Genomic DNA, 25,230 nt, shown 5'->3' on the forward strand with positions numbered 1-25,230 from the left:
TGTACTTAAATTTAAATATATTTACCAATTTTGATAAGAAATACAGCATCTTCGATGATAGTTGAAAATATTCGAATTTTAGTCAGTGCCCGTTTTTCAATGCAATATCATAAATTTATAAATTACAGAGAAACATTTCAAGTAACTAGGTTAGTAACGTGTCTCTGGAATATAAAAGCCATTTTAATTTGATAGTTAAGTAGCAATGTACACAGTAGTATTTACTGTGCAAAGAAATACTAAGTGTAAGTGTATTCGGATATGACTAACAAATTATGGCCAATTTGTAGGACTTCATAATAGCCTAGGGCGTTTAGGACAGTGTAATTACTTTTTTAGCTTAACTATACGAAGTATGGAGAGCTGTCCTACGTGACACGGCACCGGCGTCGACGCCTGCGTCCTTCCGCGTCCGCACTTTAGTTACAGTTTTGATTCACTTTACTCTGTAATTAGACTAATTACTAGATGGATTTGTTTCAAACTTTAAAATAGTTATTCCTCATCATCACCCACATTATATGGCACAAGGGTCATAACTCTCACACCAATATTATATGAATTATCCCCCCTTTTTACTTAGAAGTTAAGGTTAAAGTGCACTTCTGTCTCGTTATTACTAAATGGATTTGATTCAAATTTAAAATAGTTGTTCCATCTTATCACCCACATCATATGACACAAGGTCCATAACTCTGGTACCAATATTTCATGAATTATGCCCCCCTTATACTTAGAATTTCAGGTTAAAGTTTTGATGCACTTTCACTCTTATCTCAGTTAATTATTACTAAATGGATTTGATTTAAACTTAAAATAGTTATACAACATCATCACTCACATCATATGACACAAGGGCCATAACTCTTGCACCAATATTTCATGAATTATCCCCCCTTTTTACTTTCAGGTTAATTTTGTTGCATTTTCATTATATCTCAGTTATTACTAGATGGATTTGATTCAAACTTGAAGTTGTTATTCCACAGCATGACCCACATCATATGACACAAGGTGCAGAAATCACTCTTGCACCAATATTTCATTAATTATCCCCCTTTTTGCTTAGAATTATACTTATTTAATGTTCTTTATCTCTCTTATTACTTAATATTTTTGACACAGACTCAAGCTCTTGGCCAATATCTTCATTCTTATTGGAGTCATTAAACACTCTAGTGACAGCTCCAGCTTCCTCAGATGTGCCCAGTTTCACTATCTAGCATTGAAATAGTCGAGAGCGCTGTCTCTTGTGACAGCTCTTGTGGCTGGTAGTTGTCATTCATGTATTGAACAAACTGTAATGACATGATTAATATGAAATTAGATTCTAATATCTGTCTGTTGAAAATGTAGGGAAATGGTAGCTAAAAAAATTCAGCCCAAAGATGATATTATGCTGTCTGAAACGAATCCCATATCAAAACCTAACCAGAAATCATACCAGAAGTCTGTCGTGCTACAATTTCATGAAATGAAATGCAGTGGACTCACCTTTTACTTTAAAATATTTCTAATCAATTTTTCTTTTGATCTGACATAAAGTAGTCCATGCAACACAATTTGAACACAAGTTATACACACAAGTTTCAAATGGGTACCGCTGCCAGCAATATTTTGTCCGCCATTGCAGTTGTGACAGATCAGGGAACTCTTCATTTTGAAAACGAATAGGCAGTATAGAATCGTTATTTATTGACCTTTCTCTGAGAACTTAAACCTTCTTAGGTATGTTTTGCATGATTTTTGTTGAAAATGATTATGTTTATAATTCAACTAAATTCATAAATATGCAAAATTTTGATCAGCATTCTTGTTTTTCAAAAATAACCACTTGCTCTGAACTTTTTCATGACATCAGTTTCTCACAAGAGACTGTGCTAGATGTTGCAGTTCAGCACTGGTTAGTTAACCAAATGGGGTTTCACCATAACTTAATGGACGCAGCCATCAGAAAATAAAAACAGCGTCAGTTAAGTTATGGTAACCAGAACTAGGGAAAAAGAACGAAAAGTATTACTGGATTATCTATCTATCTATCTTACAATACTGTCTAACCCTTTACAGGGACGTAGACACTTTCTTGCATGTCAAGCCACGAAGATTGTTAATAGAAAATAAAAGGAAATCGGGCCAAAATAAAAGGGAAAGGAAAGGAATTTTTTTTTTAAAAGATAAAAACAGGGGTGAAGAGCAAGGTTATTGTGAAGTGTGTTCAATGTTGCAAACAGCGACATTGACCTGCTAAAGGGTTGGAAGGAAGGGAATGTCAGGTGGAAGATTATTCCATAGGACTATAGTCCTGGGGGGAAAGAAGCATTAATTTTGTAGTAGTCAGTGGTTGCAGAGATTAACCTGTAAGACAGTGGATGATAATGGCTTGATTATAAGATAAATCCTGCAAATGAAACATTTTTAAGTTGTAAATGTTTCTTTCAAGTTAATAGATTGACATGGTTCTGCACAAGTCAGCTGATCTGAAACCTGATGCGCTGTAATAGTTAATGGTTGAAAATTTAACAAGTTTCATTTTCTTTTTAATGGATATCTGTAATTCTAATACACTCATCGTTTTGGCTATTTTTAAGTGCTCACTATATAACACCAAAAGAACTGCCTTGGTAGCCTAGTTGTAGAGCATCCGCTTTTAGTAAGGAAGGTCGTTGGCAACGTCATGCTAAATATGTGAATAACGTTACATGTCACATGCCTACAGCATGATATTCCTGTGAGGCAGCACTATAAAGTCGGGCATTTCGCTCACTGCTACAAATAGACACCTTCATTTATATGACTGAAAAATTGTTCAAAAAGATGCTGAACCCAAACACACACACATACCACAAAAATGTCAATGAAAACAGAAAATTAGGTATTGAAAACAAACTGTCTACAATTAATAAAAGTGTCAACTTTCAGTTGTTCAGTATGAGGAAGGTGTCACTATTAGGAAGTTGTCATTTCCTAATTGTTTAGTAATAGTATTAAGAAGGTGTCGGTATTAGAAAGGTGTAGCATTTAGGCAACCTTACTCTGTACAGCAAAATTTACTAATGATGATGCTGGCCATACTGTTTGTTTTTGAATTGTGTTATAGTCACTTGGCATCCAACATTTACTTCCTGCAACTAAACACAAACATCAAACATACAAACAAATGAAAGAAGTAGGAACGCCCTCCATCCGTCTGTCTGTCCGTCCGCAAACCTGCATTCTGAAATTACTCAAAAAGTGTTCAAGCTAGGTTCATAAAACTTGGTATGTGAATAGAGGGCAATATGTAAATTTTGCAAATACATGACTTATGCTTGTAGGTCAAAGGTCAAGGTCACTGTTGAAGTTGTTTCTGCTCCATAACTTATATGCATTTATGGATAATCTTAGTGGTACACACAAACATTCCCAATGATGAGACAATGTGTCAACACATGATCTATTTTTGTTGGTTAAAGGTCAAGGTCACCAGTAGGGGACTTCTGTATTGCCACTGCAATACTCAGTCACCTGTTTATTTTACTTTGCAAGACCAGAGTTATGGCCCTTGACATAGTCAAACAATAAAAAGTTGTTTTCCATGTGTCTCAAAATGTACTTGATCTAGAGTCATAAAATATGAAGGTTATTTTATAGCATGTGACGTTGTGCACCTGTTGTTCTTTTTGGGCTTTCACTCAGGTAGGCCAGAGTTATAGTCTTTCACTTAGTGAAAAATACTCATAAAGTTCTTTAAAGTTTGTAATGCATATGACTTGAAGATATTTCATCTATAGTCATGGAACCATGTACAGTGACAGGAGTGGGAGGCACGTGCATCTAGTTTAGACTTCTAAACATGATTTAGTATAGATTTTTATGCCCCCACCACTTTGGGGGAGGCATATAGATTTGCTCTCGTCCGTCCGTCCGTCCTTCCGAAAATGTTGTGTCACGTGTAGCTCTGAAAGTATTTGACGTAGAGTCACAAAACTTTACAGGAATGTTGGTCAGCATGTGTAGTTGTGCACCTGGGGTTTCACATCCGGATTCATTCAGTCATGTAGAAGTTATGGCCCCTGACTTTGTAAAAATTGGTCATTTTAATGTTGTGTCGCGCCTAGCTCCAAAAGTATATGACCTACAGTCACAAAACTTTACAGGCATGTTGGTCAGCATATGTAGTTGTGCACCTGGGGTTTCGCGTCCGGATTCATCTAGTCATGTAGGAGTTATGGCCCCTGACTTAGTAAAAAAATGGTCATTTTAATGTTGTGTCGCGCATAGCTCCAAAAGTATTTGACCTACAGTCACCAAAGTTTACAGGAATGTTGGTCAGCATGTGCAGTTGTGCACCTGGGGTTTTGCATCCGGATTCATCCAGTCATGTAGGAGTTATGGCCCCTGACTTAGTAAAAAATTGTTCATTTTAATGTTGTGTCGTGCATAGCTTCAAAAGTATTTGACCTAGAGTCACCAAAGTTTACAGGAATGTTGGTCAGCATGTGCAGTTGTGCACCTGGGGTTTCGCATCCAGATTCATTCAGTATTGTAGGAGTTCTGGCCCCTGACCTGGGGAAAAATTGTCATTTTTGGCCCCTGACCTGGGAAAAAATTGTCATTTTAATGTCATGTAGTGGGGGCATCTGTGTCCCATGGACACATTTCTAGTTATCTTTAAAGAAGTTCACATATAAATACTAGTACAAGTTTTCAAAAACAAAAGAGTTAGTAAGTTGAAAGTTGAAAATACTTTTTGTCTTTACCGAAAGGTAAACAATATAGTCTGCTTTTTTAAAATTAACTGTTCTTTTCTTTTGCAGTTGTCGGGTAGGACGGCTTCATGTACATGCAGTGAGGACCAATCATGGAGAATTTTCATAGCCATCTTTCCAATGTCCCATTTGCCGAGGACTGTGAGAAAACATCACCAGTTTCTGAAAGAAGAGAGTCGATTAGAAGTGCAAATATAGCAGAACCTGACATACTGGTCTCTGACAGATCACCTTCATTTTCTACTTTACCCATATATCATTCTGGTGGCTTTCCGTACAGCTCAGTTAATCCTTCTGTCTTTCCACAAGGAAGCTCTGTCAGATACAGTGGCAAGAGCTTGGGACAGTGTTTGAACACTTTCAGAGAAGTGGGTGTAGATATGACTAATAGAAGTGTTCCAGTAAATACAAATGTTAGAAATCCAATTGGTGGCTTTGATTCAAGGACAAAATTTAATGATAATGGATTGCAAATCAGTGAGCCTACTACAGGTAGTGATCAGTCAGGTTATTCATCTAGTAAACATCTAGAAGGCTCTCTCTCGGGAGACATTAAGATACAAAACCATGGTAACATCGTTATAAACATGTCAGTTGCAGAAAAGACCGAGGGAGCAAGATATAATTCATTATCAGCTGGTTTACATACTGTAAATACGAGTAGAAGTTGTGTTAATTGTGTAGAGGAAACCAATGTTAGCAGTATGTTTAGCTGTGGAGGGTGCAAGCAGAAATTCTACACAATATGTAAACTACACACTCATATAAAAACACACAATCAAGATGGATCATATTATTACTCGCAATCCAACAAAACCGCATACCCAAAGTTTGATACTTGTTGCATAGCTACTCAAACTGAGGATAATAAAAAGGATGGAAAACATTCAAAACATAAAGAAGAAAGTGTTGAAAGTTTTCCCAGCGGCAGAGATGGAGAGGTCACTGTTCGTTCAAAAAAGGTAGAGGATAACTTCATGACCAGTATGATCGATTCAGTTAATGAGACATTAACTAATGAAGATGATTCAGAAATTAAATTGGAGAAAGGTGACCCTGAATATATCCCAGATAGTAACATGGATAGATCTGGAAGTGATACTGATGAATATAAACCAGAAGATTCCATATACCAAAGTCCGAAAAAAAGACGAAAAGGTTGCAGTAAAAAGCGGAACGAAAGAAATCGGGTCAAAATGAAGGGAAGTAAAAAGCTAAAAAAGTTGAAAATGACGATCAAAATAAAGCAAGAAGAAAGGAAAGATAAAAGGAGTTCATTCCTAAAGAAGGACAGAAAACCAAACTCAAGCAGTAAAATAAAAGTTCAGATAAAAAAGTTAGATGACAAAATTGCCTGTAAGCTTTGTGATGAGAGTTTCTCAAAAAAATTGTACCTCCGTCATCACATCAAAGCAAAACATTCAGATGTTGAACATCTGTGTCAGCTGTGCGGTGATCACTTCACAACAGATGATGAGTTAATCGAGCATAGGAGGACGGTGCACAACCGCGGATACCACCGCTGTGAACTGTGCGACAAAGTCCTGTCTACAAAAGGCATGTTGGAGGGTCATTATCTTGTACACAAGGGAATCAAACCTTTTGCTTGTGATGTCTGTGTACCAAAGAAAGAATTTACAAGAAAGTGTCAACTGAAGGTAAATAGCAAGCAAGAAAATAACGTTAAATCTTTATTATTCATACGGGATGTATTTGGGCACAGTTTAACAAAAATATTACCATTTGGTATAATTTTACAAAATTTTGGTATAAATTTTACCATTTGGTATAGATTTTGTCAGATTTGTCCAACTGTGAGCATATCCTGTAAATTGTTTTCTGATTTTTCATTATGTACAAAGTTAGAATAAAATCCCTTATTGGTTATTGACCATAATATCTCGGTTCCTTTTGAAAACTGGCCAGATCCCTTCATGGGTTCCAGAGTTGGTCGCAAATGCACTATGTTGTTTTTCTCATGGTGCGGCTCATTTGTACATGTGTTAATGACTTCCTTTAAGGCACACATGGAAACACATTCAACAGAGAAGACCTTGCAGTGTGAGTTTTGTGGGAAGCCGTTCAGTGCCCGGTACCTGATGTTGAGTCATGTTAAACACTGCGGAGGTAGGGTAACATTTTGTATTGGGATAAGCTACAGGTAGAATTGTGTGCATCTACATTATTTTACGAAAGAAAAATGGAAGTAGTTTGACATTTTTGTACTTGTATATTGTCATGAAAATTTAAGATAAATTAATTTTTCAAAATTGTCAAAAGAAAGTCATGCAGGTATGCTTGATTTCTAAGAGCTACCTGAGCACCTAGGATTTAGTCAGTTATCATCTTTTTACACATTTTTTCATTTGATACTATACGTGGTAGGTTGGATCATTTTTATGTCACTATTATTTCTCAGGTTGATAGATTGTAAAAATTTAAAAATTTGTATTTCTTTGTTTACACGATTAAGGACATTTCAGTTCAAGAAGTTACTGCTTCTTTTGCATGTCAGAGAATTTTTTGTTGGAAGTTCATGAACTGTGAAGGAATATCATTGACACAAATTTACATTTACATTTACAAAACATAATAGCTACATAAATGACGAGTCATGATTAAAGGGAAGTAACTTGGAGAGAAATAAAGAGTGTTGTAAAGATTTTTTTGCTAATTACTGATGAAAATGATACAATTATTTTTCATATATATCATAAGAGAGACTGAACAGAACAGTTGAGCACAGCAAACTTATCAATAGTTACTTCCCTTTGTTAAGAGGGGGATTATATTTTTGATTTATCTGGTTATGCAGATTGATACCTTACCTGTTTGTCTATGGGTAACGTGTATTTTTTTTTTGAACAGGTATCAAACCTCACAAGTGTGATTACTGTGATATGAGTTTTGTATCCAACCATTGTCTACAGAGGCACAGGAGAACACACACAGGAGAAAAACCATTTGTTTGTGAGGTAAAAACATTTATCCCTAGAGATAGGCAATATACATGTAGTTTTCATGTTGTTTGTCCATCCGTCTGTCAGCACTCAGCACTCACAAGTGGGTACATATTTGGCCAGGGAGACAAGTCAGTAGACAGCAGTGGATATACATGTATTGATTATGCCCCCCTTTGAAAAAGGAGGGGTATATTGTTTTGCAGATGTCGGTCGGTAGGTCGGTCGGTCGGTCTGTCGGTCGGTCGGTCGGAATGTAGACCTATCAGTTTCCAGATGATAACTCAAGAACGCTTGGGCCTAGGATCATGAAAGTTGATAGGGAGGTTGGTCATCACCAGCAGATGACCCCTAATGATTTTGAGGTCTGTATGTCAAAGGTCAAGGTCACAGTGACCCTGAATAGTAAAACGGTTTCCGGATGATAACTCAAGAACACTTGGGCCTAGGATCATGAAAGTTGATAGGGAGGTTGGTAATGACCAGCAGATGACCCCTATTGATTTTGAGATCAGTATGTCAAAGGTCAAGGTCACAGTGACCCTGAACAGTAAAACGGTTTCCGGATGATAACTCAAGAACGCTTGGGCCTAGGATCACGAAAATTGATAGTGAGGTTGGTAATGACCAGCAGATGACCCCTATTGATTTTGAGGTCAGTATGTTAAAGGTCAAGGTCACAGTGACCCTGAACAGTAAAACGGTTTCCGGATGATAACTCAAGAACGCTTAGGCCTAGGATCACGAAAGTTGATAGGGAGGTTGGTCATCACCAGCAGATGACTCCTATTGATTTTGAGGTCTGTATGTCAAAGGTCAAGGTCACAGTGACCCTGAATAGTAAAACGGTTTCCGGATGATAACTCAAGAACACTTGGGCCTAGGATCATGAAAGTTGATAGGGAGGTTGGTAATGACCAGCGGATGACCCCTATTGATTTTGAGGTCAGTATGTTAAAGGTCAAGGTCACAGTGACCCTGAACAGTAAAACGGTTTCCGGATGATAACTCAAGAACGCTTAGGCCTAGGATCACGAAAGTTGATAGGGAGGTTGGTCATGACCAGCAGGTGACCTCTATTGATTTTGAGGTCAGTATTTCAAAGGTCAAGGTCACAGTGACCAGGAACAGTAAAATGGTTTCCAGGCAATAACTCAAGAACGCTTGGGCCTAGTGTCAAGAAAATTGATAGTTAGGTTGGCCATGACAGCAGATGACCCCTATTGATTTTGAGGTCATTAGGTCAGAGGTCAAGGTCACATTGGCTAGGAACAGTTAAATGGTTTCTGATCTTCTTGTCCAAAACCATAGGGTCTAGGGCTTTGATATTTTGTATGTAGCAAAATCTAGTGGTCCTCTACCAAGATTGTTCAGATTATTTCCCTGGGGTCAAATATGGCCCCACCCCTAGGGTCACATGGTTTATATAGACTTATATAGGAAAAAACTTTGAAAAACCTCTTGTCCAAAACCACAGGGCCTAGGGCTTTGATATTTTGTATATGACATCATCTAGTGGTCCTCTACTAAGATTATTCAAATTATTCCCTTAGGGTCAAATATGGCTCCGCCCTGGGGGTCACATGGTTTACATATACTTATATAGGGAAAAACTTCTTGTCCAAACCACAAAGTCTGTGGCTTTGGTATTTTGTAATGTAGCATCATTTAGTGGTTCTCTACCAAGTTTGTTCAAGTTATCCCTCTGGGGTCAAATATGGCCCTGCCTCAGAGGTCAAATGGTTCATATAGACTTATATAGGGAAAAACTTAGAATCTTCATGTCCATAACTTACATCATTCAAATTTGGACCACATGTATAGTTTTGAGTGGCAAGATGAACCTTGACATGAGTTTACCTTGATCTTGACCTAGTGACCTACTTTCACATTTCTGTACCTACAGCCTTCAAATTTGGACCACATGTATAGGTTTGTGTACTGAAAAAAACTTTGACCTTGTTATTGACCTAGTGACCTACTGTCACATTTTTGAAGGTACAGGCTTCAAATTTGGACCACATGCATAGTTTTTTGTTCCAAAATAAAATTTGACCTTGATTTTGACCTAGTGACCTACTTTCACATTTCTCAAGCTACAGCCTTCAAATTTGAACCACGAGCATAGTTTTGTGTACTGAAATTAACTTTATCTTGAGATTGACCTAGTGACCTACTTTCACATTTCTGAAGGTACAGGCTTCAAATTTGGACCATTTGCATAGTTTTGTGTTCCGAAATAAAATTTGACCTTGATTTTGACCTAGTGACCTACTTTCACATTTCTCAAGCTACAGCCTTCCAGTTTGAACCACATGCATAGTTTTGTGTACCGAAATGAACTTTGATCTTGAGATTGACCTAGTGACCTATTTTCACATTTTTGAAGGTACAGGCTTCAAATTTGGACTGCATGCATATTTTTGTCAAATTTGGACCACATACACATTGTTTTGTACCTAAATGAAATTTGACCTTGATTTTGACCTTGAGCTAGTCTTGAAATTTGGAACATTCAAAAATGGCTCAGTGGATGGCGCCAAGATCAATCTGTAATCTCTTGTTAGGTTAATAGGTTAAAGGTCAAGGTCAGATTAAACCAGAATGGTAGAATTTTTGTTTACAGTGAGCATATAATTTCTGTTCCTTGTGCAATTACTGAATGCATCAAGGGGGGCATTTCGTGTTCGACGAGCTCTTGTTCTATTGCACTTTATGTCTAAACATTCTCTTGTGTGTTGCTAAAAGAACATATGTGATTTGAAAAAAATGAACAATTGCGCAAACATGAAATTAACAAGTTTAGGTACATTAACATTACTTTGTAGAGACTTTAGGGCTATATTCATAGATCTTTCTCCAGCTCCACTCATTGAGTGCACTCAGATAAATTGCCTAATGCCTTTACTTGGGTAAGATGCGATTTGCATTCATAAAGGTGAATGAAAGTCAAGTCAGCTCCCGAGAGTGAGTGATTGTTGAGGGAGGTCGTGGGGACACTTTAGTGTTTCTCAAATATCAAAATGCAAGTTTAGATGATAAATTTACAATCTTTAATTCATTTAAAGGTATGATAACAGTGTCAACAATTTGTTGATGACGATGAAAATGCAACAACAAAAATAATAGACAGTAAATTGATGCAAACTATTTTAAAAATTGCTAGCCTATAGGCAAATTATATATACATTTGCAGATCTACAAAACATAACCTATCAGGGCTCATCAGTTACTCCTAGAAACACACATCCTAGTAACAAATATTCACATTTAACAAGCTGAAAATTAAACTCGTGTTTTTTTTAAGTAAAAATTTCATTCTGCTAATGTAGATGAGTATACTGACGGACTGATGGATGGAAGGATGTATTATAAAACAAATGGATGTATGGATGGATGGGTGTACAAACATACAGACAAGCAATAAGATGACAACTTCCGACTACAAAAATAAAGATCAGCACTTTTGCATACCTTAGATGTTATTGCCATATAAACAGTTATAATCCGCTAAATTTATTGTGTACAATGAAACCATTACTCAAGCTGTTATTCCGAAAGTTAATTATGAATGTTACATTCAAACTCCACTCACACTCCCGCAAGGTCTACTCGATGCCCACTTGAGTGATACTTACCCAACTATGAGTCAAGTGTGAGTATGTATGAATATAGCCCTTACCCTAAGCCCTCTTTACACAAGGGAAACAGTCTATTTATAGAGGTTAATGTTGAGTGAACACTGTTTGTCAATCATAATCATGTCCATTTTATATCAGTGTAATAGAAGCTAAGTAAGCTATCTGTGTTACCTGCTATACAGGATAACACAGTCATGCATCTAACAGTCCTGAAATTGTTTTCTTTGATTTTCTCATATTTCTGGATATTTTCCCCATACTTTGACACATATATATGGGAAGCAGAGATCGTTCTCTTTCCAGCAACAGCTTTCTCAACATATTTTACCTTTTAAAATTCTGTGGGTTTTAACATTTTTAGCTCGACTATTCGAAGAATAGTCTAGCTATTCTACTCACCCTGGCGTCGGCGTCGGCGTCGGCGTCACACCTTGGCTAAGTTTTTGCATGCAAGTACATACAGCCATCAATTAAAGGCATATAGCTTTGAAACTTATTTTTTCTTTTTCTAGGTCAATTACCAACCTCTCTGGGTCAAGTCCCATAACTCTGACATGTATTTTGAGCAAATTATGCCCCCTTTTGGACTTAGAAAATTTTGGTTAAAGTTTTACATGCAAGTTACTATCTCCAAAACTAATGCAGATATTGATTTGAAACTTCACATGTGTCTTTGGGGTTATAAAACTAGTTGATAGCAGCAAGTCCCATAACTCTGACTTTCATTTTGGCCAAATTATGCCCCCTTTTGGACTTAGAAAATTCTGGTTAAAGTTTCGCGTGCAAGTACATACAGCTATTTCTAAAAGGCATATAGATTTGAAACTTACTTTTTCTTTTTCTAGATCAATTACCAACCTCACTGGGTCAAGACCCATAACTCTGACATGTTTTTTGAGCAAATTATGCCCCCTTTTAGACTTAGAAAATTTTGGTTAAAGTTTTACATGCAAGTTATTATCTCCAAAACTAATGCAGATATTGATTTGAAACTTCACATGTGTCTTCGGGGTTATAAAACTAGTTGATAGCAGCAAGTCCCATAACTCTGACCTTCATTTTGGTCAAATTATGCCCCCTTTTGGACTTAGCAAATTCTGGTTAAAGTTTTGCGTGCAAGTACATACAGCTATTTCTAAAAGGCATATAGATTTGAAACTTATTTTTTCTTTTTCTAGATCAATTATTAACCTCACTGGATCAAGTCCCATAACTCTGGCATGTATTTTGGGCAAATTATGCCCCCTTTTGGACTTAGAAAATTCTGGTTAAAGTTTTACATGCAAGTTTCTATCTCCAAAACTAATGCAGATATTAAATTGAAACTTCACATGTGCCTTCGGGGTTATAAAACTAGTTGATAGCAGCAAGTCCCATAACTGATATGCATTTTGGTCAAATTATTCCCCCTTTTGAACTTAAAACTCTTTTGATATTTAACCTTTTTGGGTAATATTTTCCTGCTTCTAGGACAATATTTCGAATAGTCGAGCTTGGCTGTCTTACGGACAGCTCTTGTTTAAAAAATTGTTTGTTTGTTGACAAATTTGAGTACAAAATTGCCACATTTTCCCCAAGGGCATTAAATAATTTGATCTTTACATATTTTTCTTTTCAAAATGCTGACCATTACAGTATTTAGGCATGATTTATTCATGCCTAGAGGTAAAAAGTGCATGGTTTGCATGAGATTCTATGTACACAGCCACCTAAGCATACAATAAAAGTTTAGCAGAGTTGTGTCCATTTTTTCCAGATATTTTACCCAGGATAATTTTTTTCAGCTCATATACATGTATTTTTTTTTCAAAAAATGATATCTTAAATATTTTTTTTCAGACTGTGTACTTTGATGTAGTTAACTAAACATATATCTAAAATAGATAGTGCCTACTTGAAGTTTCTATTTTTAGTTCCAGTGCCTATACTTTGCACTAGGTTCATGATAGTACAGAATGCATGTATAGCTTAACACAGTATAAATGTGCGCTACCATTAAAAAAGTTTTTTAACAACCAATTGTTACTGCATTACATTTGTTATAATTTTAGCTCTAATTAAACAATTCATTGATATATTTAGTAAAGTTAATACATTTGATGAGGGATTTCTGTATTTGAAGTAAGTATCAGACGATAAAATATTTTAACCCTTACCCTGCTAAATTTCTAAAATAGACTCATCCATCATTTAATTTGGGCAGTACCACTTATAATTCAAAGGTGTGTTCACTGAAAATTTACTATTTAGTATCAGACAATAAAATATTTTAATGAAAGATGATCATTGGATATCTTTAAGAAACAAATTTGCCATTACCATAAGCAGAATTAAACCCACTATGTCACACTTGTGAGATTACCGTAACCAGAATTAAACCCACCTTGTCTCACATGTGAGATTATCATAACCAGAATTAAACCCACTATGTCACACTTGTGAGATTATCATAACCAGAATTAAACCCACTATGTCACACTTGTGAGATTATCATAACCAGAATTAAACCCACTATGTCACACTTGTGAGGCAAATTTCAACAGCTGCATCATTGTAATACTTCATTCTATAGTGATTCATGAAATGTATTTTACCTAAAGCCTGATACTATTTTCAACTGTTATTCAGTGGGGATGCTGTTTCATCAGATTTGCTTGTTAGCTCGACTATTCGAAGAATAAGTAGAGCTGTCCTACTCACCACGGCGTCGGCGTCGGCGTTGGCGTCAGCGTCGGCGTCACACCTTGGTTAAGTTTTTCGTACCAGTCCACATTTTGACAAAGTCTTTGGAGATAAAGCTTTGAAACTTTCAACACTTGTTTACCATTGTCATGGCCAGTTATAGGCAAGAGCACATAACTCCATCAAGGATTTTGGCTGAATTATGGCCCCTTTTGACTTAGAAATCATGGTTAAGTTTTTCGTACCAGTTCATATTTTGACAAAGTCTTTTAAGATAAAGCTTTGAAACTTTCAACACTTGTTTACCATCACCATGGCCAGTTATAGGCAAGAGTACATAACTCCATCAGGGATTTTGGCTGAATTATGGCCCCTTTTGACTTAGAAATCTTGGTTAAGTTTTTCGTACCAGTTCATATTTAGACAAAGTCTTTTGAAATAAAGCTTTGAAACTTTCAACACTTGTTTACCATCACCATATCCAGTTATAGGCAAGAGCACATAATTCCATCAAGGATTTTGGCTGAATTATGGCCCTTTTTGTCTTAGAAATCTGGGTCAATATTTCATACCAGTTCATATTTTGACAAAGTCTTTTGAGATAAAGCTTTGAAACTTTCAAAACCTGTTTACCATCACCATGTCCAGTTATAGGCAAGAGTACATAACTCCATGAAGGATTTTGGCTGAATTATGGCCCCTTTTGACTTAGAAATCTTGGTTAAGTTTTTCGTACCAGTTCATATTTTTTGTAAAGTGTTTGACATATGGCTTTGAAACTTTTATCACTTGTTTAGTATAATAGTCTCTATCTGTAGGAAAGAGAACATATTAACTCTGTCATCTATTTTGGCTGAATTATGGCCCTTTTTGGGCTTTGAAATTGGTTCTGTTTTCATACAAGTCCATGTTTTGTCAAAACTATTTGACATATGGCTTTTAAACTTTGAACACTTGCTTATCATTATGATTTACATCTGTAGGCAAGAGTACATAACTGTTTTGACTGAATTATGGCCCTTTTTGGACTTTGAAATTGGCTCATATATTGCCATTTAGTGCAAGACTTATCGAAATCAAAGTAATATAGGAACATTGTTTGTCTAATCTATTTATTTCTTTTGTCTGAATATCCGTGGAAATATTTTGACCCCATTCTTCAGTCAATTCTTCTAATAGTCGAGCGCGCTGTCATCAGACAGCTCGTTTTTTTTTTTATATCTCACCAGACTATGAAGTGCTCATAGTGAGAAATGTCTGACCATCATTTGTTGTCCACAAATTCTTTAAAATACATCACCCCCTTAACTACCAAGCCAATTTCAATCAAACTTCAAACTTCACAGGAATGTTCCTTGTGTGGTCCCCTTTCAGATTCCTTCAAATGTAGGTCATCCATGTAGAATTCTGATTGCCATGGCAACCAAAAGGAAAAACTTTTAAAATGAGTTCCTTGGAAACCGCTAGCCTGATTTAAAGATAATTTCACACCAAAGCTCCTTCTTACTCATAAACAGGTAATGCTGTACCGAAGTTCTTTAGGTCATTCTGTTTCATTATAAAACGTGGCCATCAGGGGGCAGAACTAATTTTCTCTATATAGCTATTTGGAAAAGTTTGAAAATACATATTCTCTCAAACTGCTTGCACAATCCTTTCATGCTCCTACCCGCATTTATCTCAACCACCCCCACATTTGTTAGATCCACTATTCGAAGAAAAGTCTAGCTATTCTACTCACCCTGGTGTACGTGTCTGCGTCACACTTTGGTTAAAGTTTTGCATGCAAGTACATATAGCTATCATTTAAAGGCATATAGCTTTGAAACTTATTTTTTCTTTTTCTAAGTCAATTACCAACCTCACTGGGTCAAGTCCCATAACTCTGACATATATTTTGGCCAAATAATGCCCCCTTTTGGACGTAGAAAATCCTGGTTAAAGTTTAACATGCAAGTTACTGTCTCCAAAACTAATGCAGACATTGAATTGAAACTTTACATGTGTCTTCAGGGTTATGAAACTAGGTGATAGCATCAAGTCCCATAACTCTGACTTGCTTTTTGGCCAAATTATGCTCCCTTTTGGACTTAGGAAGTCCAGGTTAAAATTTTGCATGCAAGTACATGTAGCTATTACTTAAAGCCATATAAGTTATAACTTTGAAACTTATTTTTTCTTTTTCTAGGTCAATTACCAACCTCACTGGGTCAAGTCCCATAACCTTAACATGTATTTTGTGCAAATTTTGCCCCCTTTTGACCTTAGAAATTTGCATGCAAGTTTCTGTCTCCAAAACTAATGCAAATATTGAATTGAAACTTTACATGTGTCTTCGGAGTTGTAAAACTACTTGATAGCACAAAGTCCCATAACTCTGGCCTGCATTTGGCCAAATTATGCCCCCTTTTGGACTTAGAAAAGTTCTGGTTAAAGTATTGTTGAAACTCTATTGATAGTTTAACATTAGATTAATATTCCTACTTCTGTGACACTGATTCAAATAGTTGAGCACTGGCTGTCTTACGGCCTGTGACATCGTTGCCACATCCCCGCCTTCCAACCCCCACACTCATTACCCATATTTATTTTATGTAGTGGAAATTTTTGAAATTTTCCTGTCAGGAAACACTTGTCTTCTTTTTTCAAAATAATTTCACAGATGCTGTTAAACTCAGACATCGTGTTTTTTGTCTGTTTCTGTGTCTGACTACAAGAATAATACAATTTCTAACTGATAAAACTACTTGAAATGCAGCCAGTCCTACCAAAATGTCCGAGAAGGTTACTAAAATCTAGCAGGGGCTATTCAGCTAGGCAAATAATCTGTAACTGTTAATATCCCATAAATCTCCATGGCCTGCTGTGCTGGCCGACATCCTCACATTAATTACCTGCTATTTGACCTTATCTTACAAGAATTACCGACCACAAGTTTTATGCCTTTTTACTAATCAGCAGAAATTTATAGAAGTCTTATATTGTTGTCTACAAAGCAGGGAATGTTTTTTTTCCCATCATTTCCAAAGAGCTATAAAATAAATTTAATCATATTTTTTTTACAGGTGAGTAATAATATATTTTTTGTTTTTATCAGTTTTGTTCTTGAAACAAAATTTATCTGGAAAAACAATTAGAAGTACAGTACAGTTATTTTCGAGAAAGTGTTTTATTATTATTATACACAATAAAACTAAGAAAATTAGTATTAGTCCCTACCTGTTTCACTAGAGGGTTTATAGTTTTACTACTTCTATCAGTTTGTCTGTCCATGCTTTAATACGAATCGGTACTTATGCTGCTACAGGAAACGATACATAATATTGAATTCAATTTATTCGCTAATTCTTATTTAGTGATTAAAACTTCTTTTAGGTGACTTAATTCCGTCTACAAGAATGTCCTTCTAATTGTTTCAATAAGTGTACAAAAAAAAAAAGATAATGCAATTTTGATGAAACTTTCTATATGTTATGAAAAACATCAGGTGAAAATGCATGCATTTTGTTTTTACCTAGTTATGCAAATGTAAGAAACTGTAGTCTTAATAAGAAGTACATGGTAGGTTATTGTAACTTGCTATACTGATAGGAGGCACATCATATAATTTTTGCAATTTTTGTACCTTGTGATGAGAAAACTTACAACAGCTCTTGCAATAAATTGCAAAGCATTAGAGGTAGATCAATTAAGGGACTTTTTTTACAGAATGAATACACACATAAGGCATTTGACCATTCCTGTGGGAAAGTTATGAAATTATGCGATAATTTATAAAAATATTTTGGTTGTACAAAAATAGGGGATATTGAGAAGATAGTGACATTTATGCTCCCATGCATTTTAGCAGAAGTATTTTGTACTTAAAGAAAAATTCAGTTTAATTTTTGCGTGTAAGTTAAAAACTGTGTAACTACTAAAGATATTCAATTTAAACTTCACACATGTCTTCAATGTCATAATGTTACGTCACTGGCTATGTCCCGTAACTCTGACTTTTAGCAGAATTATGCCCTTTTTGTATTTAGAAAATTCTGGTTAAAATTTTGCATCAAAGTACATATCTCTGTAACTACTAAAGTACTTATAGTACCGCGATATTTACATACAACATAGTCTAATGCAGTTATTTGTCTATAAATGTTTCTTCTCCACTTACAACATGCTTTTTAGGTCCACTATTCAGAGAATAGGGGGGCTATACTACTCGCTCCGGCGTCGGCATGACCCTTCTTGGTTAAAGTTTTTCGGCAGCCTTTGTTTTTTCTGTCATATCTTTGTTACTATTGCTTATATCTTACTGTAACTTCACATAAACATTGTCCAGTATACAAACAATACATGTGTAGGGGCTGAGCCCATTATACCCAAGGTCAAGATCACCAGGCTGTTATACTTATTTTTAAGGTTAAAGTTTTTTGGCAACCTTTGTTTTTCTGTCATAACTTTGTTACTATTGATTATATCTTACTGTAACTTCACATAAACATTGTCCAGTATACAAATAAAGTATGTATAGGGGCTGAGCCCATTATAAATACCCAAGGTCAAGGTCACCCAGGTCTTATACTTGGGTTATTTTAAGGTTAAAGGTTTTTGGCAACCTTTGTTTTTCTGTCATATCTTTGTTACTTTTGCTTATATCATACTGTAAGTTCACATACACATTGTCCAGCACACAAACAAAGTATGTGCAGGGGTTGGGCCCATCATACCCAAGGTCAAGGTTACCAAGAAGTTATACTTTGAATTATTTTCTTGTTAACTTCGTTTATAGACATATCTTTGGTGGTACTTTAAAATGTAATGTACAGACTGAAATTAAAAACATTTGTTTATAATCATCTGCATGTGTGGCTACATGCCCCATAACTGTAAATGTGATTTTGACAGAATTATACCCCTTTTGTACTTAAACTTTTTTGCAATCTTCGCTTTCTGGATATAATTTTAATGCAATATAAGATATAGACTTGAAACTTAAAATGTATCTTTATCATCATCATCTGCACGTGTGGTAACAATCCCCATAACTCTGATTTGTATTTTTGACTGAATTATGCCCCTTTTACACTTAAATTTTTTACAAACTTTGTTTTCTGGATATAACTTTGGTACTATATAAGATAGTGACTTGAAACTCAAAACATATCTTTATCATCATCATCATCATCTGCATGTGTTGTAACAATCCTAATAACTCAGATTTGTGTATTTGATGGAATTATGCTCCCTGGTGTATCTTCCTTTTGAAGTAGGCCTCTTATTCAGACATATATTCATTTTACTGTCAAATCCCCGAATAGTGGAGCGCGCTGTCTTATGGACAGCTCTGTTTGTTGGTTACTGTAACATGCGATGTACAGAATGAGGTACATACTATCAAATTAAAAAAATGTGTATTTCTGGCACGTGTAAAGAGCGTCTTACCATGAATTGTTTGAAAGAATACGCTTTTTCCTTGTGCCTAGTTAGTGTCAACATTACTTGTATGAACCACATCTTGCACAATAGTACAACTATGGGCAGTTCTGTCTTTATTTCTAAATGTACCTTTAAACTGATAGCGAACAGATCTTGAGTGAAGCGATAAAAATCGGGATCGATCCATTTTCGTTAACATGCGATATACCAAATGATATATTTACTGTCGACTTGAAAAGTGTGTCCTACGGTCCGTGCCATTATCAGACAGTTCTTTTTAAATGTTATGTTTGATCGATTCCCAGTTGAGGCAGTGCTTTTTTCATATAATCATGACATGATTGTTTTCTTTTCTAAAGGTCAAGTAACACTTAAGATTAACCTACAGCATGTTACCATATATTTTTCTGTGAAATTTTAGTTGTCTCTTCATAGAAAACAGTAAAAGACCTGCTCCGCTACTATTCAAATTTTTTTGTGTGTATGCAACCCATGATTACAATAGGCAACAGCTGTAACGGCCACGTGCAACACTTTAGCACGCAAAACCACAGGTATTTAATATATAATTTTATATAAAATAGACTTAATTTTGACAGCAGTCACTGTTCATAGTTAGGATTTTCATGCTTTTTCAGTGACAATTCAAGATTAAAAGGTTGCACGGGAGCAGGGCTTCAACTGTTACCTATTGTAATCATGGGTTTCATACATACAGAAGACATTTCTCTCTGTTTTGCAATATCATTGAAATAAAATACAACATGCTATATTTCAGATTTATAATTTAAACTTTTAAAAAGCAACGCTAAATTATGTTCTGAGCAAATAAAGGCCAATTTCGTCAGAAAGTTTATAACTTTCTAGGTAAAATAAATGCTGTTTGTAATTATTACATTCAAAGTATTACTGGGCCTTTAAACTATAACTCCAATATGAACTGCTAATTGTAAAGATTAATTTTATTAACTTTCACAGGTTCATATGTATTACTTGAATTTCAAGTGTGTGAAATTTCCTTCAACATTTCATTCAAAATACAACAATTGTATCTTTTTCTTGATTCCTCATGCAATAAAACCACCTGACCTAATGTTCATCTCAATATTATAAGCTGGCCAAGGAGAAGAGTGCCGGTAATTTGATAGGGCTATTAAAAGCCAATCTAAAGATGCTATTTGTAACTCTCTGGCATTCCATGTTATTATAATTTCACGCCAATCATTAACCCTCTGACCAGAAATTCTGGGAGAAATTGAAATCTTGGACATTTTAGTAGGACTGCAGCTGAAATACAGCTTGACAAGCCCAGCTGATGATTTTGTAAAATTTTATAGTTAAAATTGATATTTTCAATCTTTTATTGTTTATAACACTATGTGTAATAGCTACATAAGTTTGCAGCTTACTGATCCATCTAAGTAGACATGTTTATTCCTAGGTAATCAGTCAGGGGTGTAACTGTTTCAGGTTATCGCAGTTTATAACTCATTTGAGTTACTGCTAAGTACTTTCATAACTTGTTTCAGTTATCATAAAATATTACAAAGCCCTCCTGTGCCAATTCCTCATTCTGAATGAGATTAATGCAATTATTTCCTGAATCCTTGAACTTCTTTCCAGCTATGCAGTAAAATTTTTTATGCAAGGCTGATAAAGTTTAACGCAAAAGTTTTAAAGCTAGAAAACTCTTAACATCCCATTATGCTTATCCAGCATGATCAGACTGAAAGAGAATTTGATTAACCACAGTTTGCTACTAATTTCACTTTAAAGGTCTCTTTGTGAGAACTGCAAAAAGACTTTTTTTGAATAACTTACCTGAGTTTTAAACTATATTTTATAACTAATACAGGTTATAAAATGCTTGAAAAAGTAACTGAAATAGGTTACATAACTTAAAACAGTTACACCTCTGACTGGTAATTAGTCAGTGTTATGTACATAAAAGCTTTAACAGGCATTTATATTGCAGGTATGTGCATTTGCAAGCAGTAACGCCAGTTGTCTGGCCCGACACTTGAGAACTCACACAGGAGAGAAACCTTTCACATGTCAGTACTGTCAGCAGACCTTTGCTGCAAGAGGAGCTCTCAAAAAACATGTCCGTATACATACACAGGTAAGTTCTGTATACATACAAAGGTAGATTCCATTGAAACTCGATATCCCTTATCTAAAAATTCCGGCTGTCTTGAAGACATTTTTAAGTTCCGTCCAGAAAACATGTGCCCTGGGTATCATTTTAAGTTGAATTTAGGTTATCTTTAAGTAAAATGCTCTGGTGCCCTAGAATTCGAGATACCAAGTTTCAACTGTATTTATAATGTGATACATTATACATTTACATTTAGAAGTTGTTTTTGTGATCTTGAACTTTAGTTAAATTTAGTTGAACAGTCCCATATTGTTTAAATCAATACATTTCAGGAGAAACCATACAAGTGCCGTTACTGTACAAAAGCCTTCACCCAAAACTGGAACCTTAAAACCCACGAGAGACAGCATACTGGTGAAACGCCCTATAAATGCCATGTGTGTGGAATTGGATATAAACAGAACGTTCTGCTGAAAACACACCTAAGGACACACTTTGGTCCAAACTCAGATAGCAGTGAAACACAAAATCTTGCTTTAAACCAGTCTGTTTCTCATTGTCAGACTGAGAACCAGACTAGTGTACACAACAGTGTACACAACCAGTCACTTGTTAGCTTACAGTCTGGTTCTAAATCTGATAATCTGAAACATGAATTTTCACAGTCACAGTCTGTTAACAGTCAGCCACAGCTGATTGATCTTCATACCCAACCAATTGTGCCAAATATTTTATTATCGAGTTTTTTGCACTCTGGATACAGTATGAACTGAGCATATTAGGAGAGCCTGGATATAGTATGAATTGAGTATATCAGGGAAGCCTGGATATAGTATAAATTGAGCATATCAGGGAAGCCCGGATATAGTATAAATTGAGCATATCGGGGAAGCCTGGATATAGTATAAATTGAGCATATCAGGGAAGCCTGGATATAGTATAAATTGAGCATATCGGGGAAGCCTGGATATAGTATAAATTGAGCATATCAGGGAAGCCTGGATGCAGTATGAATTGAGCATATCAGATACAGTATGAAATGAGCATATCAGGAAAACTGGAAACAATATGAACTGAGCATATCAGATACAGTATGAACTGAGCATATCAGGAAAACTGGAAACAATATGAACTGAGCATATCAGATACAGTATGAACTGAGCATATCAAGGAAGCCTGGTGAGCATATCAGGGAAGCCTGGATACAGTATAAACTTGTGCTTCAGTGAAGCCTGCCATGCCTGAGATATTCATTGTAACAGCAAACCTTGAGGAAAATTGCAATAATACTTTATATCTTTGAATTGAATCTGTTATTGTGAAGGACAAATCTGCTCTAACTAAACATTAAATATTTATATTTAACAAAATTATCTAGAATATGATGCGATTACACTGATTCCATCGTACTAATTTTAAGTTCAATTATTAGTTTTAGAGAAAGGACTTCCAAGGGGTATGTTTCATACATGTATACCACTTTTGGTTAAAAAAAATACAAACTCGAGTTTCCAGCTGTTCAGTGTGCATCTTTGAAAAGGACAGTCGATGATTTTGTCTCGTTTTTCAAAGGATCGGCATTGGCCAATATAACAACCAAAAAATTATTACCGCCAGTATATGCCAATAAGGGCTTTACTTGCAGTAAGAATCGTATAAACTAGTAACTGTTGTAACATATCATTTACTCCAGAAAGAGGGTGCCTGTCATGTGGTTCATTTTTAATTCTTTTCTCTCAGTTTGGGTGAAAACTTTTTGTAAACAAGTTCATTTCTACTAAATGTGGCAGGAAATATGTATACAATGTTGAAAAATGGTAAAGTGAGTGAAAAAAATATGCATTAGATTTAGTAAAAGTAGGAAGAATGTTTATTTCATAAGTTATTTCAATGTGTTGCAATGGTCTGCCTTCTACACTGTTTTGTTATTTATTACGATAATCTTGAATAATGATGTCAGTAAAGTTTCCACTGGTCATTTTCACAGTACCAACATTTTATAGGCGTAACTATTTGGAGAAAATTATTATCATTATTTACCAGATTTTTATAGCACTCTTTTCATCTATAAAATAAATGTTCAGAAGCGCTTTACAAACTACATATCACAGAATGATATGGACACACAATACAACATAAAAAGTGCAAAGTTAGTTTCAATAGTCCTTGAAGAAAAAATGTTAGTCCTTGAAGAAAAAATGTGTTTTTAATGATCTTTTTAAAGCATCCAAACTTTTAGCATCTCTAATGGTAGCCAGAAGAGAATAGTCCAAGCTACTCAACTAATCTTGGCATCCGCATCACACCTTGGTTAAATATTTCCATGCAAGTACGTATAGCTATCATTTAAAACCATATAGCTTTGAAACTTATTTTTTCTAACCAACCTCAAAGAATCAAGTCCCATAACTATTGACGTGTATTTTGGGCAAATTATGTCCCTTTTTGAACTTAAAAAATCCTGGTTAAAGTTTTGCATGCAAGTTACTATCTCAAAAACTAATGCAGCTATTGAATTGAAATTTCACACTTTTCGCACCTGGTCACAGAATCTAGTCCCATAACTCTGACATGTATTTTTCAAAATTATGTCCCTGTTTGAACTTCTGGTTAAAGTTTTGCATGCAAGTTACTATCTCGAAAACTAATGCAAATACTGGATTGAAACTCTTTAGATATTTAGGGTAATATTGGAGCTTCTGGGACAACAATTCAAATAGTCAAACATTGGCTGATTTAAGGACAACTCTTGTTGATTTTTGAGAGTTAGGTTATTTTTTGTCAAAAATGCATGAACAAGTAGTTTTAAAATTACAGCTTACCTTGAAGTGGTAAATGTTACAAATTTTAAGTTGTAATTATACTATTCTTTCCTTGAATTCTTTATAATTACTTTTGTGTATTTGATATTTGTTGTGTATATTTATACTGTTTTGATCATTATTTCCGTCCATATTATACTCAATGTTTTAAATGCTGTAAATTATTTAGTTGATATTAACAATATGAGACCCCTCAGTTTTAATGTTTACATTTATCAGTCTTCATGTAAGTGCAGTTAAAACTTCGCATCTCAAATTTCAAGGGAACAAGCCTTTTATTTACAGGTAGGAACATTTGACTTGAAGAAAATAGATGTAGCAGTGTTCATGTCAGTTGTGTTTAAATGTAGAATCCTTTGCAGTCTTATTTTTTTAAAGGGCAAGGAAAGCCTGAAAATAAGTTAATTTTATATGAAAGCCATCCTCAAGCCTTTCATAACACTCCCCGAGTTTTTTAAATCGGATAACTTTTGAAAAAGATACGGCAGTTTGAAATTTAAGAAAATGGCTGATCATGGAGGTAGCAATTTAAGTGTGTTTACGACGTCATTTTTAGCTCGACTATTCGAAGAATAGTCTAGCTATTCTACTCACCCTGGCGTCGGCGTCACACCTTGGTTAAGTTTTTGCATGCAAGTACATACAGCCATCAATTAAAGGCATATAGCTTTGAAACTTATTTTTTCTTTTTCTGGGTCAATTACCAACCTCTCTGGGTCAAGTCCCATAACTCTGACATGTATTTTGAGCAAATTATGCCCCCTTTTGGACTTAGAAAATTTTGGTTAAAGTTTTACATGCAAGTTACTATCTCCAAAACTAATGCAGATATTGATTTGAAACTTCACATGTGTC

The 25,230-nt window shown here is 35.3% G+C and overlaps 1 protein-coding gene across 2 annotated transcripts; it reads left to right on the top strand.

Annotated features, from left to right (window-relative positions):
• The first annotated feature begins 65 nt into the window (after positions 1-65).
• LOC123560002 (zinc finger protein 846-like) lies at positions 66-23,213 on the top strand. 2 transcript variants are annotated; one of them, XM_045352201.2, is made up of 6 exons: positions 66-149; positions 4,797-6,406; positions 6,770-6,875; positions 7,617-7,723; positions 21,431-21,577; positions 21,886-23,213. In XM_045352201.2, the coding sequence occupies exons 2-6, from the start codon at positions 4,841-4,843 to the stop codon at positions 22,324-22,326; spliced, it is 2,367 nt and encodes a 788-aa protein (XP_045208136.2). In that variant the 5' UTR covers positions 66-149; positions 4,797-4,840; the 3' UTR covers positions 22,327-23,213. The 2 variants fall into 2 exon arrangements, with proteins under 2 accessions (XP_045208136.2, XP_045208137.2); XM_045352202.2 differs by having other exon boundaries at positions 111-245.
• Positions 23,214-25,230: the final 2,017 nt, after the last annotated feature.

This window comes from Mercenaria mercenaria, chromosome 10 (assembly GCF_021730395.1).
Source record: "Mercenaria mercenaria strain notata chromosome 10, MADL_Memer_1, whole genome shotgun sequence".
NCBI lineage: Eukaryota > Metazoa > Mollusca > Bivalvia > Venerida > Veneridae > Mercenaria > Mercenaria mercenaria.

Excerpts from the sequence above, each read along its gene's own strand:
- LOC123560002 (XM_045352201.2), top strand. The coding sequence starts at position 4,841 with ATGGAGAATTTTCATAGCCATCTTTCCAATGTCCCATTTGCCGAGGAC. Across the intron at positions 6,407-6,769 it reads CAAGAAAGTGTCAACTGAAG|GCACACATGGAAACACATTC; the intron begins GTAAATAGCAAG and ends ACTTCCTTTAAG. Across the intron at positions 6,876-7,616 it reads TCATGTTAAACACTGCGGAG|GTATCAAACCTCACAAGTGT; the intron begins GTAGGGTAACAT and ends TTTTTTGAACAG.